Source organism: Natrix helvetica, assembly GCF_964273705.1.
Source record: "Natrix helvetica genome assembly, chromosome: 3".
NCBI classification, from domain to species: Eukaryota; Metazoa; Chordata; class Lepidosauria; order Squamata; family Natricidae; genus Natrix; species Natrix helvetica.
Genome location: NC_138549.1, coordinates 35,559,423 through 35,570,979, shown reverse-complemented (window position 1 = coordinate 35,570,979; position 11,557 = coordinate 35,559,423). Strand labels below are relative to the sequence as shown.

Genomic DNA, 11,557 nt, shown 5'->3' with positions numbered 1-11,557 from the left:
TCCTCTAATGCCAGGGCAGCTAAATTTATTCAGGAGCCTTTGCTAAAGGACTCCTTTCCTCCTGAAAACCTTTTGATGTTGTTCTCTCTTTAATAATGCTTTCCATACTTTATCCTGGGACATTTTATGGACTTATGGATAATATATTTTGCCATTTTTACACTCAGGAATACCAAATATTTTGGCTGAAGGAAGGAAGATCCTTTTGGTCAACCAGAGAAGCCAAGAATAATGAATTCACTTGAAGAAATTGAAAATATTCAAACATTGTTTAGCTACCAGCATTCATTTGTAACTTTCAAGGTAAGGTGGGTTAATACTTTCAAATATGATCACTTAACTTTGAAAATACAAAAGACCTTCAATTTCTCAGCTTCTTAATCATTTAAAAACAATAGAATCACCAAAGTTTATGTTGTAATGAAAGAGTCAGCTATTAAATAGGCGCAGGATTCTTTCTTGTATCTTCTGAGCAGACAAGCTTCATTGGACATCAGTAGGTTAGTTTCCTGGCTCAGATATGTTCTTCTTTTGCCAATAAGAAACAAAAATTAAGTTTACAACATTTTATTACACCGTGATAGGTGTAATAAGGTAAATTCCTTAGTAGGTTTTCATAACATCATTTTTTATTACCAGATGATTATAGCTTCATGTTTGTTACAGAGTTTCCACATCCTAACAACTTTGATCTCCATGAATAATCTTCCAGCCAATTTACTAAATAATCTAGTGACTGTATATTTTCCTGCATGTTTTAATTCTAATCTTGCAACAAAAACTATATGTGGGTTTTCAGCAGTGTTTACTATAATAGATAAGAGGTTCAACATTTATTATTGTATTAAAGCAATTTTAACTTGCGAACTATTGTGGCAGTATGGTGGATAATACTTCTTAATAATTGTGAAAACAGTAGAATCACCAAAGTTTATGTTGTAATTTGCTAAAAAATTTAATGATTGTACAGCCTTTTCATCTTTTTGACTCTAATATTGCAACAAAACCAATATCTGTCCTATATCTATTTCTTGAGTTTATAAATTTATTTGCTAAATTTTGGTTGAATTTATTTCAGGAAATTTTGAATACTGAATGTGGGGTCTCAACAGTTTACTATAGTAGAAGGCAACTTCAACATTTATTCTTGTATTGGTTTAATTACTAAAACATAAATTATTCTTTTTAACTAATTGTTATGCCACTAAGAAAGAGGTGAAATCAATGTTTTCTGCCATAAATCTTTGCTTCCCCAATGATTTGTTCCTGTATTATGTGTATCATCTGGGTTTTTTTACTACAGTAAGGTAGGAGCATATATTCTTTTCTTCAATTTCCCCCCCACTTGATTATCTCCCAATAAAAGCATAGAGTACATATTTTTAAAAAGTAGAACTTGTATCATAGTGGTATGATGGGATATCTGTCTTTCTGTTCCCCTTTCTTCTCCATCAAGGATGCTGATCTTTTGACTACCTTTCCTTCTAGCGATTAAACACATTACCAGCCATTGTCCCAGTAGCATTCAAAGCCAAAAGGTTCCTTCTATGAAATGGGGCCCAGGATTAATAAATCTGGTTGTTCAGATTGTGCAGAGTATCTATTTCTCTCTCCCTCCCTCCCTCTCCCTCTCTTTCTTTATCTCTCTGTGTCATTCTCTCTCATTCTTTCTCTCACTCACTCACTCACTCACTCACTCTCTCTCTCTCTTTCATTCTCTGTCTCTCTTTCCCACTCACTCACACACACACACACACTATCTTTATGTGCACTTGTATGTTTAGATTTTGTTTGAAACTTCACAAATAAATTGAACAAAGCCCAGGGTGAAGAAGAAATGAATATTAATTTTTTAATATTTCTTATTTCTTATTTTATTAGTTGTTACTACACCCACATTCAGAGGGGATGTGGCTGCAGAAACAAATAATTATCTACATATGCCCTTTCTCCTCTTACTCCCAGAGTTGGTAGGGCTGATAATACATGTGTAGCCCTGCTTGATTCGTTCCTCGGTAAACCACACAAATAGATTCTGGGATTGTTGGATGTGAACTGAGAGGAAAGTCATGGCTTTTTTTCTTGCTGTCTGTTTCTTCCTAGATCATTTCAACTGCCTGTGAGCTGGGTGTCTTTGATCTGCTGAGAGAGTCGAGGGAACAGCTGTCTTTCACAACTATTGCGGAACACTTGAGCACCAGCCCCATCGGGATGCAGAGGCTGCTGGAGGCCTGTGTAGGGTTAAAGCTCCTGACACTGGAATGGAAGGATGGCAAAGGTAATCATGTGATTTATTATTAGAATTATTCCATAATAGTAGGTAATACATGGCTGCACCTGTTGAGCTTAACAGATCCAAGAGTTTGCAGAAGGGGGAATTCCAGAAATCACACGCCAGAAAGCTGGAACAGTGAGACCTTTGGGTCCTGAACAGCTCAGACCATGAACAATGCGAGTGTCGACCGAAAAATCTGCTAAATCCGAAAAATCCATTTCACTCAGGTCACAAACACATCCTCGGGTGCCAAATAAACATAGCCAGAGCGATTTTCCCTTCCGTGCCATTTTTTTTAATGTGTGCGTCTGCGCAGTCTGTCTTTCTTCTGGTCATGACCAAATTGTGTGCTGAGCGAAGTCCTGGAATGGATTACAGTAGGTACCCAAGGTCCCAGTGTATGGTATGTAGTAACTGGATTTGTGTCTGTATTTCTACTGTATTTCATCACTTTATCATTTTCTTTGATATTTGGTCCAGTCTGCTTCACAGCACCTTTTTGGTCTTCCCAATGTTTTATATCTATTCTTGGAAAGTCATCAGAAGTAAAACATTGGCATGTTGAGTTGGTGTCCCTGGTTATTTCAAAACAAAACCAACTTTGCTTCCAAACCATGACCATTATGTACTATGAAACTGAAAAGGTTTTCAAAATTTAATTATATCCAAATTCTAAATCAGATAAAATGTGGAGGGGGAAAAACAGCCATTGCACTTGGCCAAATGACAGGTCCTTGCAGATTGTGCGGCAAGGTTTTTCAGAAGAGGTTTACCATTGCCTCCTTCCTAGCGTTGAGAGAAAATGACCAGCCCAAAGAGCTGGCTTTGTGTCTAATGTGGGACAGGACATATAGTCTCCAAAAAATTTAGCATTGTACCTTAACCACTACATCAAACTGGCTCTCATATTATTATGAGATGCTTGAGATAAATACAGAATAATCTGTTTTTAAAGAAGTAGGCTAAGACACTATAGTGAATTGAAAGATAATTACATGCAATGATACTGGTATTTTTTGTAGTGTTTTTTTTTTTTTTTTTTAGATCTTTATGGAAACACAGACTTTACCAATCTCTACCTGGTCAAATCAAGCCCAAAGTCTCAGTGTCAATCCATAACATTCCGTTCTGAAGTTATGTATCCATCAATGCAATATTTGTCTGATGCTGTAAGGTAAACAAATCCAGCAGGGGGTTAGTAAAACAGAATAAATAAAGTCAGAGCATGAAAAATAATCCTAATACGAGAATTATTAGATCCTTGTCCACAAGAAACTAAGGAAATTTCACATTCTGAATGTTGAATATAACATTAACACACATATTTCCTTAATTGTAATGGAACTGGATTATTATCACTGAATTTTCCCATTCCGATCAAAGGATATTCTTTTATATTTTCCTTCTTTTAGAAAAACCAAGCATCATCTTCTGCCTTTCTGGGTTGTTTTAGAGTCTCGCTCCTCCCATTTCAAAACACTGGATTTACACTATTGTAAGGTCCTATATAGGCACATCCTTTATTATTTCCTCACAGCTTTAATCAGATCTCAGTTAATTAGTATTAAAATATTCAATAGCAGCATTGACAGAATCAGATTGATCATGAATGTTCTTATACAAATTATGTTGAGCTGTATCTGATTATTCCTTGGGTTGGAGACTCACAAATCTCAGATCTTTCTCTATCTTTACTCTCTCACTTGATCTGTCTGCTGGGCTCTCCTTCCACAGCCTCTGCTCCTTCGTAGTTTCCTCAGCTTGCCTCCTTTCACTCAAACTCTTCTCTCCCTCAGGCTTGGCCCACTGAAGCCTCTATTATCCTATTCTCTTTTGTCCCTCCGGCTTGGCCCACATGAGCCTCTGCTATATTCTATTCCCTTATCTCCCTCAGGCTTGGCCTACAGAAGCCTCTGCTATATTCTATTCCCTTATCTCCCTCAGGTTTGGCCCACAGAAGCCTCTGCTATATTCTATTCCCTTATCTCCCTCAGGCTTGGCCTACAGAAGCCTCTGCTATATTCTATTCCCTTATCTCCCTCAGGCTTGGCCTACAGAAGCCTCTGCTATATTCTATTCCCTTATCTCCCTCAGGTTTGGCCCACAGAAGCCTCTGCTTTATATCCTATTCCCTTATCTCCCTCTGGCTTGGCCCACAGAAGCCTCTGATATATTCTATTGCCTTATTTACCTCAGGCTTGGCCCACAAAAGCCTCTGCTATATTCCATTCCCTTATTTTCCCCCTTTTCCCCTTGGTCTCACTTCCACTCTCCCGGCTTCCTGCTCCTTTCCTTCCCTTTCCTTTTTTTCCCTCTTCCCCCCAGCCAAGCCCCTCCTTTCCTCTCTTGTACTCCCTCTGTCAACTCCCCTTCCTCCCAAACCCTCCTTTTATTCACTCCTCTCCCCCTGCTACACTTCAAAGAAAAGAAAACAATGAAAATAGTGGTGTATTTTAATAAGCTGCTTATTATATATAAGCATTTGGGTGTTAACACAATTTTTAAAATGTGAAAATATCATCATATTCCCTGTTACAAGTTCAAGCAGCAATTAGACTGGAACTTCCATCACCAAGTGATGTAATCATAAAGTGTGCTGTCATGTGACCCTGTTGCTTAGCAACTTTAATCCTAGCCATCTTGGTTGCCATTGTTATGTGAGGATTGTATAGATCATTGAGCAAGAGCCTCATGTGAATGTGATTACCAACTTCCAGTCATAAACACTGTTCATTCAATACTGTTGAAACTATGAATGGTTGCTAAACAAATTGTTGTAACCCTGAGGACTACCTGTATATCACTCCAGTCTTCATCAGGTAGACCTTCCCTGTCTTGTATGCTAACTACTAGGATGATGATCCCCACCACATTAAAATTCTACAGGTTTTAGAAACCGCTTGATTTAGGAACACTTTATTTGCCTTCAAGGACTGCAAGGAGATCAACTCAGTCAATCTTAAAGATAATCAACTCTGACTGTTCTTTGGAAGGTCAGATACTGAAACTAAAGCTCAAATATTCTGTCCACCAAAGGAAAAGAGAGGCCTCACTGGAAAAGACAGAGATGCTGGAAAGACTGAAGGCAAAAAGAGAAGGGGATGATGGATGAGAATAGTTAGATAGTGTCAGCGGCTTAATGAATATGAGTTTGGGCAAACTCAGAAAAACAGTGGAGAAAAGGGGAACCAGTTGTACTATGCTCCATGTGGTTCTGAAGGATCAGATGCAAACTAGTGACTGAACAAGTATTTGAGCTACTCTATCCAACGTAAATCTTAAGACAAAAAGATTTTAGGTATTTTTTAAATCTAAAAATTCATCAACAGTGAATTCATAAACCTGCTGAATTGAGATTGCCTCTGAATCTTCCTTTAAACCCAAATTATTAAATTAGCACTTTAAAAAAAAAGAGACAACAAAGAATTTGTAGCTGGTTAAAAAGGCAGCAATATAGAAGTGAGTTGGGTTCATTACCTTCATCCAGGGAGTTTCTTCAACTTAGGTAACTAAACTACTTCAACTAACCAATCTAAACTACCAGCCAGGTGTTCTTTATGGCTTATTTCATGGTAGAGATGCATAAGATCGTACTGCACCATACTTGAGAGAGTAAAGGAGTACTGGCTTAATAAGGAAACCTTTATAATAAAAGCTGATCTGATCTTTGAAAATCCTACAAATTCAGGATCTACTTCTATGCAGAAGAAAATGCCAGGAGGATTGTCTTATTTCTTTCTAACATTTTAAAAATTATTTTAGGGAAGGAAAAAATCAGATACCATCAATATATGGCTCTCCCTCAAACAAGACTTATGAGGTCATGTACAGGTAACATAATAATTTTAGAGAATGGTCATTAGAGTAATTATTTTGTGGGCAACTAATCAATATGATTAATCTTCACACTATCATAATTTTCTCTATCATATGATCCTTACTCATCACCATATTTAACTTCTCTTTTATGGCACTGGAATATTGTTGGGGCACATCTAATTGACCAGGTGTTTCTGTTTTTATACAAAGCACAGTTCTGCAGTTAGAGCACCTACGCGAATCTGCTTTATTTCAAGAACATTATAACATGTTTCACCAAAATTGTCGGACTGTTTCCATGTATCACATGCAGATTTTTCCAAATTTTGATCAACGTCATTTAAGTGATGCTGTAAAAATAATTCCTTTAATTCAAACATAAATAGATATGTAAAAACAATTACAACAGTAGCATTTCATAAAGTTATATTTAGAGATGTTTATTTTAATTCTAGATCAAAGGAAGAGTTACAAACCTTCTCCAATTACCTGAATGAACTCTGGCCTGTGATAGGAAGAGAAGTGCTTTCTGCCTTTGACCTGTCCCAGTTCCCACTCATTTGCGATCTGGGTGGTAAGTACAGGCAGCGCTTTTCCTTCTTCTTCACATGTTGGGACAATGGGCTGGATGGGTTTTTAACGGCTCTTACAAATTTTTTCATCTGCATTTGGGAAAGGAGAAATCCTTAGGAGATCAAAAACCACTTTAGGATGTCTGTAGCAGACTCTGAGGAATAGTCCTGTTTTAGAGATGATTAACTGTCACTTTGACCTGATACAATATTACAGTCAGTGGAGAAATTGGCAGAGGCTGTTTGAAAAGGGGAAGCATTTCTGAAAAGAAAACAGTCTTATCCTCTTCCAGTGCTGACCTAGATGGGAAGGAACTGAAATCATAGCATGCCGGTAGCAGCTCATGAATAAAGGATCCTAAAACTGGATTTGCCTGGGAACATTGGGGGGATGCAAGAGACCATGACTGAAGATGATATGGGATTTAGTCCACTTTGAGATTACATTCAGTTTTTCACTGTTCAATCTGCATTGAATGCCGGTGTTTTTGGATATTTTGCATATTTAGTGCATCCATCCTGAGGAATTCTCATAGAATGGAGGACCATAACAGAATAACAGTTGGAAGGGACCTTGGAGCTCTTCTAGTCCAAGCAGTATAGCCTACACCATTTCAGACTAATGTTTCTTCAATCACTTCTTTAAAACCTTCAGTGTTGGAGAACTAACAACTTCTGGAGGCAAGTTGTTCCACTGATTAATTATTCTCTGTCAGGAAATTTCTCCTTAGTTCTAGGTTCCAATAACAGGCAGATGGAAGCAGACAAAAAAGCTGGACATGTACAAAATTTTCTTCTGCAGTTACTTAATTACATTTTGTGCTGTCTTTAAGGAAACACTGGTGGCTTAGCTAAGGAATTGACTTCACTCTACCCAAAATGTACTGTGACTATTTTTGACCTCCCTGAAGTAGTGGAAGCCTCCAAGAACCATTGTTTGCCTTCAGAAGAAACCCGGATCACTTTCCATGCAGGTAAAAGATGTGATGTTCCATGTGGGCTGAACTCATGTCTTGCTAAGCACAAGAAGCTGTCATACGCAGACAGGATTCTGTGGCTTTTAAAGAAGAGATTATTTTGTCAGAATAATCTGGAAGACATGGTGCTTTATGAGATTTTACTTATTTTTTGTAGGTGATTTTTTTAAAGATCCCATTCCTGAAGCGGACCTGTACATTTTGGCCAGGACTCTGCGTGACTGGCCAGACGAGAGATGTTTGCAGCTGTTATCCAAAGTTTACCAGACCTGCAAACCCGGTAGGTGTTCTTTAATCATAGAAAGTTAAATCTGCTAAGGAACTGGCAAAGTTCATACTTGGCTCAAGTTTTGAACTCCCCTAAATCTAATGTCATCTCAAATTCACCATCCAGTTTTCCTGGGCATTCAATTGGCATCTTAGAATAACTTATTTAGCTGCAGGACCAGAAAAATTCTGGTTCCAGTGTGACCTTGTACACTTGCTGCAAAAATCACTAAATTGATAAGTAGTAACTTCTTCATGGTGGAAGATTATAATAATAATAACCGCAGTGCAACCCCTACCTTGGGGTGGTTGCGCGGCTTGTATGCTATGATGAAACTGAGGGCTATGCCAGAGGTTCAACCATGCTGGATGGTTTCATCAGAGGAGTCAGAGAAAGAATGTCTCTCCCCTAAAAAATATGGTGAGATGTAAATTACAGGAACCTGTACCAGGTCAGTGGTGTCCCAGGTCAGCAAGGACCATGTTAGGTGTTTAAAGTCCTTGAACATCTGGTGAAAACTGGGCTATAGACTCAGGACTGTTGGCTGAGTAACCAGGACCAGCAGCTGCAAAACTATTGGAAGGAAAAATGTTTATGTATTGCTAATATGCAGTGATTGGAAACAAAGAAAGAGTGATGTTATTACAGGTCAATGATGATGATATTTTAAATTAATGCACCAGTTCTGAAACGAACAATATCCAGAATCAGAAATAACAGAACGGAAGCTAGTATATCTGTTAGATATTAACATATATCGCAGCAAGTCTCCTCTCAGGTCCGCCGCTAAGGCGGGAAACAGGTATCACTCTGATTGGTCGAGAGGCGTACCCGATTCCTATAAAAGGGGAACCCTCAGACCACAGAGCAAGCTGGATCACTACTACTACTAATAAAGAGCTGTTAAGTCACTACGTGTCCGGAGTCTGTTCTCTCGTTGCCCGAATCTAACATTGGCGACGAAGGTGGGATCGAGAGACAGATAGGACGAAGCTACCTCCAGAATCCCAGGATTCGATCCAGCCCAGGAATTCGGCAGAAATTCCGGCAGCCATCTCAGGACATCGCAGCGCGGCAAATTCAACGCAGAGAAGATGGCAATGCACACTCCTCCCGCTCCGTTCGACCCGATGAACGACCAATGGGAGGCTTACATGATTCGCTTCGAGTGTTTTCTCGAAGCAAACGAATACACGGGAATAACCAACTCCCGAAAGAAGAACATCTTCCTCAGCTACTGTGGGCGAGAGGTTTTCAACACGGCCAGAGACCTCTCCGAACCTACACCGATACAAGCGGCATCATGGACGGCGCTACAACAGACTCTGCAAACTCATTACGCGCCAAAACCTTCCCGCCACGTTTGCCACCAGGAATTCAACACGCGGAACCAGAAGGCGGGAGAACCAATCAACCAATATGTTGCAGCGCTACGAAAAGCAGCGACTCATTGCGAGTTCAGGGATCTGGACGAGCAAATCCTGGCAAGACTTGTTTGTGGGTTAAAGGACATTTCGCTACAAAAAAGGCTGTTGGCCAATCCAAATTTAACCCTACAAATAGCGCTAAACGAAGCAAGGGCATCCGAGTCAGCGGAAAGATCGTCTGAAACCATACAACGCGGGTTCAACGCGAGCCAGCCAGGACCCAGACAAGCCAGAGTCCACTACGAGGACACCAATCCAGACTTCGAGGATCCCGAGTTCGAGGACAGTCACCTGATGCGGAGCAGTCACATGAGGCCTGGGGGTAGATCCGGATTCCGTTTGCCGCCTTGCGCAAGCTGCGGAGGGAACCACCCCCAGTCTACCTGTCGGTTCAGGAACGTTGTTTGTTCGCACTGCGACAAACTTGGGCACATCGTACGAGTGTGCCGGAGTGAAGTCCCTGCCTCCTCACGGCAGCCTCCAATGTACCGCCAACAGAAGCCCAAACCAGGGGCTTGGCGAAATCAAAAAGGGCGCCCAGAGAGAAACCCACGAGAGTTTACCCAGAGAGACGATTCCCAAAGAGCTGAAAGGGCGTATTCCCAGAGAGATTACACACAAAGAGCTGAGAGAGCGTACTACCAGAACGCTCAACGAGAGTATTCCCAGGATACCGATGCTGAGATAGAGTTGACCCAGAGAGAGCAATTGCGAACCTATCTCACCACGATAAGTCACGTCCGCACTAAGCGGCCTAAAAAGCTGAAAGTCACGGTCCTCTTGGAGGGCTCTCCTTGCGAGCTGGAAGTTGACACAGGATCGTCCCTGACGATCATTTCATGGTCCTCCATGAAAAAGGCTATCCCTAGCCTCAAAAAGAGCCAACTATGCGCACCAGACATCCTGCTACGAGACTACCAGGGGAACCGAGTCCCCATCGTGGGTCAAGGCAATTTCCAAATTCGTTTCAAGGACATCGTAGCCCAGCTGCCTGTGACCATCGCCAGCACGCCATTACAGAACCTTCTAGGACTAGATTGGTTTGAAGCCCTGGGGTTAGAAGTCACCGGGATCAACGCCGTGGAGAACAGCAGCGCTGAACAGATTTTTAAGGAGTTCGAGGATGTGTTCAGCCCCGGTCTTGGTAAGTATGTGGGTAAACTCATTCAATTTAGACCTGAAAGTGGCGCCAATCCGACTTAAACCAAGACGAGTGCCTTTTGCACTCCGCCCCAAATTGATAAAGAGATCGATAAACTAGTAGAGCAAGGAATCCTTGAGCCGGTGGATCACGCACGCTGGGAAACTCCCATTGTGACCCCAGTCAAACCAGACGGGTCAGTCCGCATCTGCGCGGACTATAAATGCACAATTAATGTCGCGCTACAACAAAGCGCATATCCTGTGCCAGTAGTCCAACACTTATTGCACTCGTTGGGGCCAGGAAAGATATTTGCTAAACTAGACATGGCACAAGCTTACCAGCAATTGCCTGTGGACAGCGCCACGGCGGAGGCCCAAACTATAGTGACGCACAGAGGCGCATTCAAATGCAACCGGCTACAATTCGGTGTGAGTATTGCCCCAGGTCTGTTCCAGAGCGTCATGGAACGGCTTTTGCAAGGGATACCGGGGGTTGTCCCCTACTTCGACGATATCTTGGTGTCCGCTGCAAACGAGGAGTAACTATTAAAAAGAGTCAGAACTGTTTTAACCAGAATCAGAGAGAAGGGTCTCCGCCTCAAAAAAGAGAAATGCCAAATTAACGTGCCTAGTGTAGAATTCCTGGGATATAGAATCGATGGTCGGGGAATACACCCCACTTCGAAGAAAATTAAGGCGATCCAGGACGCCCCCACACCACGAAATCAGACCGAGTTGCAGGCCTTCCTCGGACTACTTAACTTCTACAGCGTTTTTCTGAGACAGAAGGCAACCATTGCTGAACCATTACATCGACTCCTCCAAAAGAACGCAACATGGAGATGGGGACGTTCCGAAGCAGCAGCTTTCGCCGCAGTCAAGCGCCTGCTCACCACCGACTCGCTGCTAGTGCAATACAGCCAGACGCTACCTCTGGTATTGACCTGCGATGCATCCCCATTCGGCGTCGGCGCAGTCCTCAGCCACAAAATGCCAAACGGGAACGAAGCACCCATCGCCTTCTACTCCAGGACTATTTCGTCGGCCGAGAGGAATTACAGCCAGATGGACAGGGA

General features: G+C 41.5%; 1 protein-coding gene across 1 annotated transcript in view; it reads left to right on the top strand.

Moving 5' to 3' along the window:
• Positions 1-206: 206 nt before the first annotated feature.
• LOC309389367 (acetylserotonin O-methyltransferase-like) overlaps positions 207-11,557 on the top strand; it is a gene marked incomplete at its 3' end in the record, with an annotated part of 31,634 nt that continues 20,283 nt past the window's right edge. The window contains exons 1-4 of the mRNA XM_081947638.1: positions 207-303; positions 2,104-2,278; positions 3,320-3,449; positions 6,038-6,106. Of these exons, the coding sequence (XP_081803764.1) occupies positions 232-303; positions 2,104-2,278; positions 3,320-3,449; positions 6,038-6,106 (446 nt within the window). The 5' untranslated portion in view covers positions 207-231. The remainder of the gene's footprint in view (positions 304-2,103; positions 2,279-3,319; positions 3,450-6,037; positions 6,107-11,557) is intronic.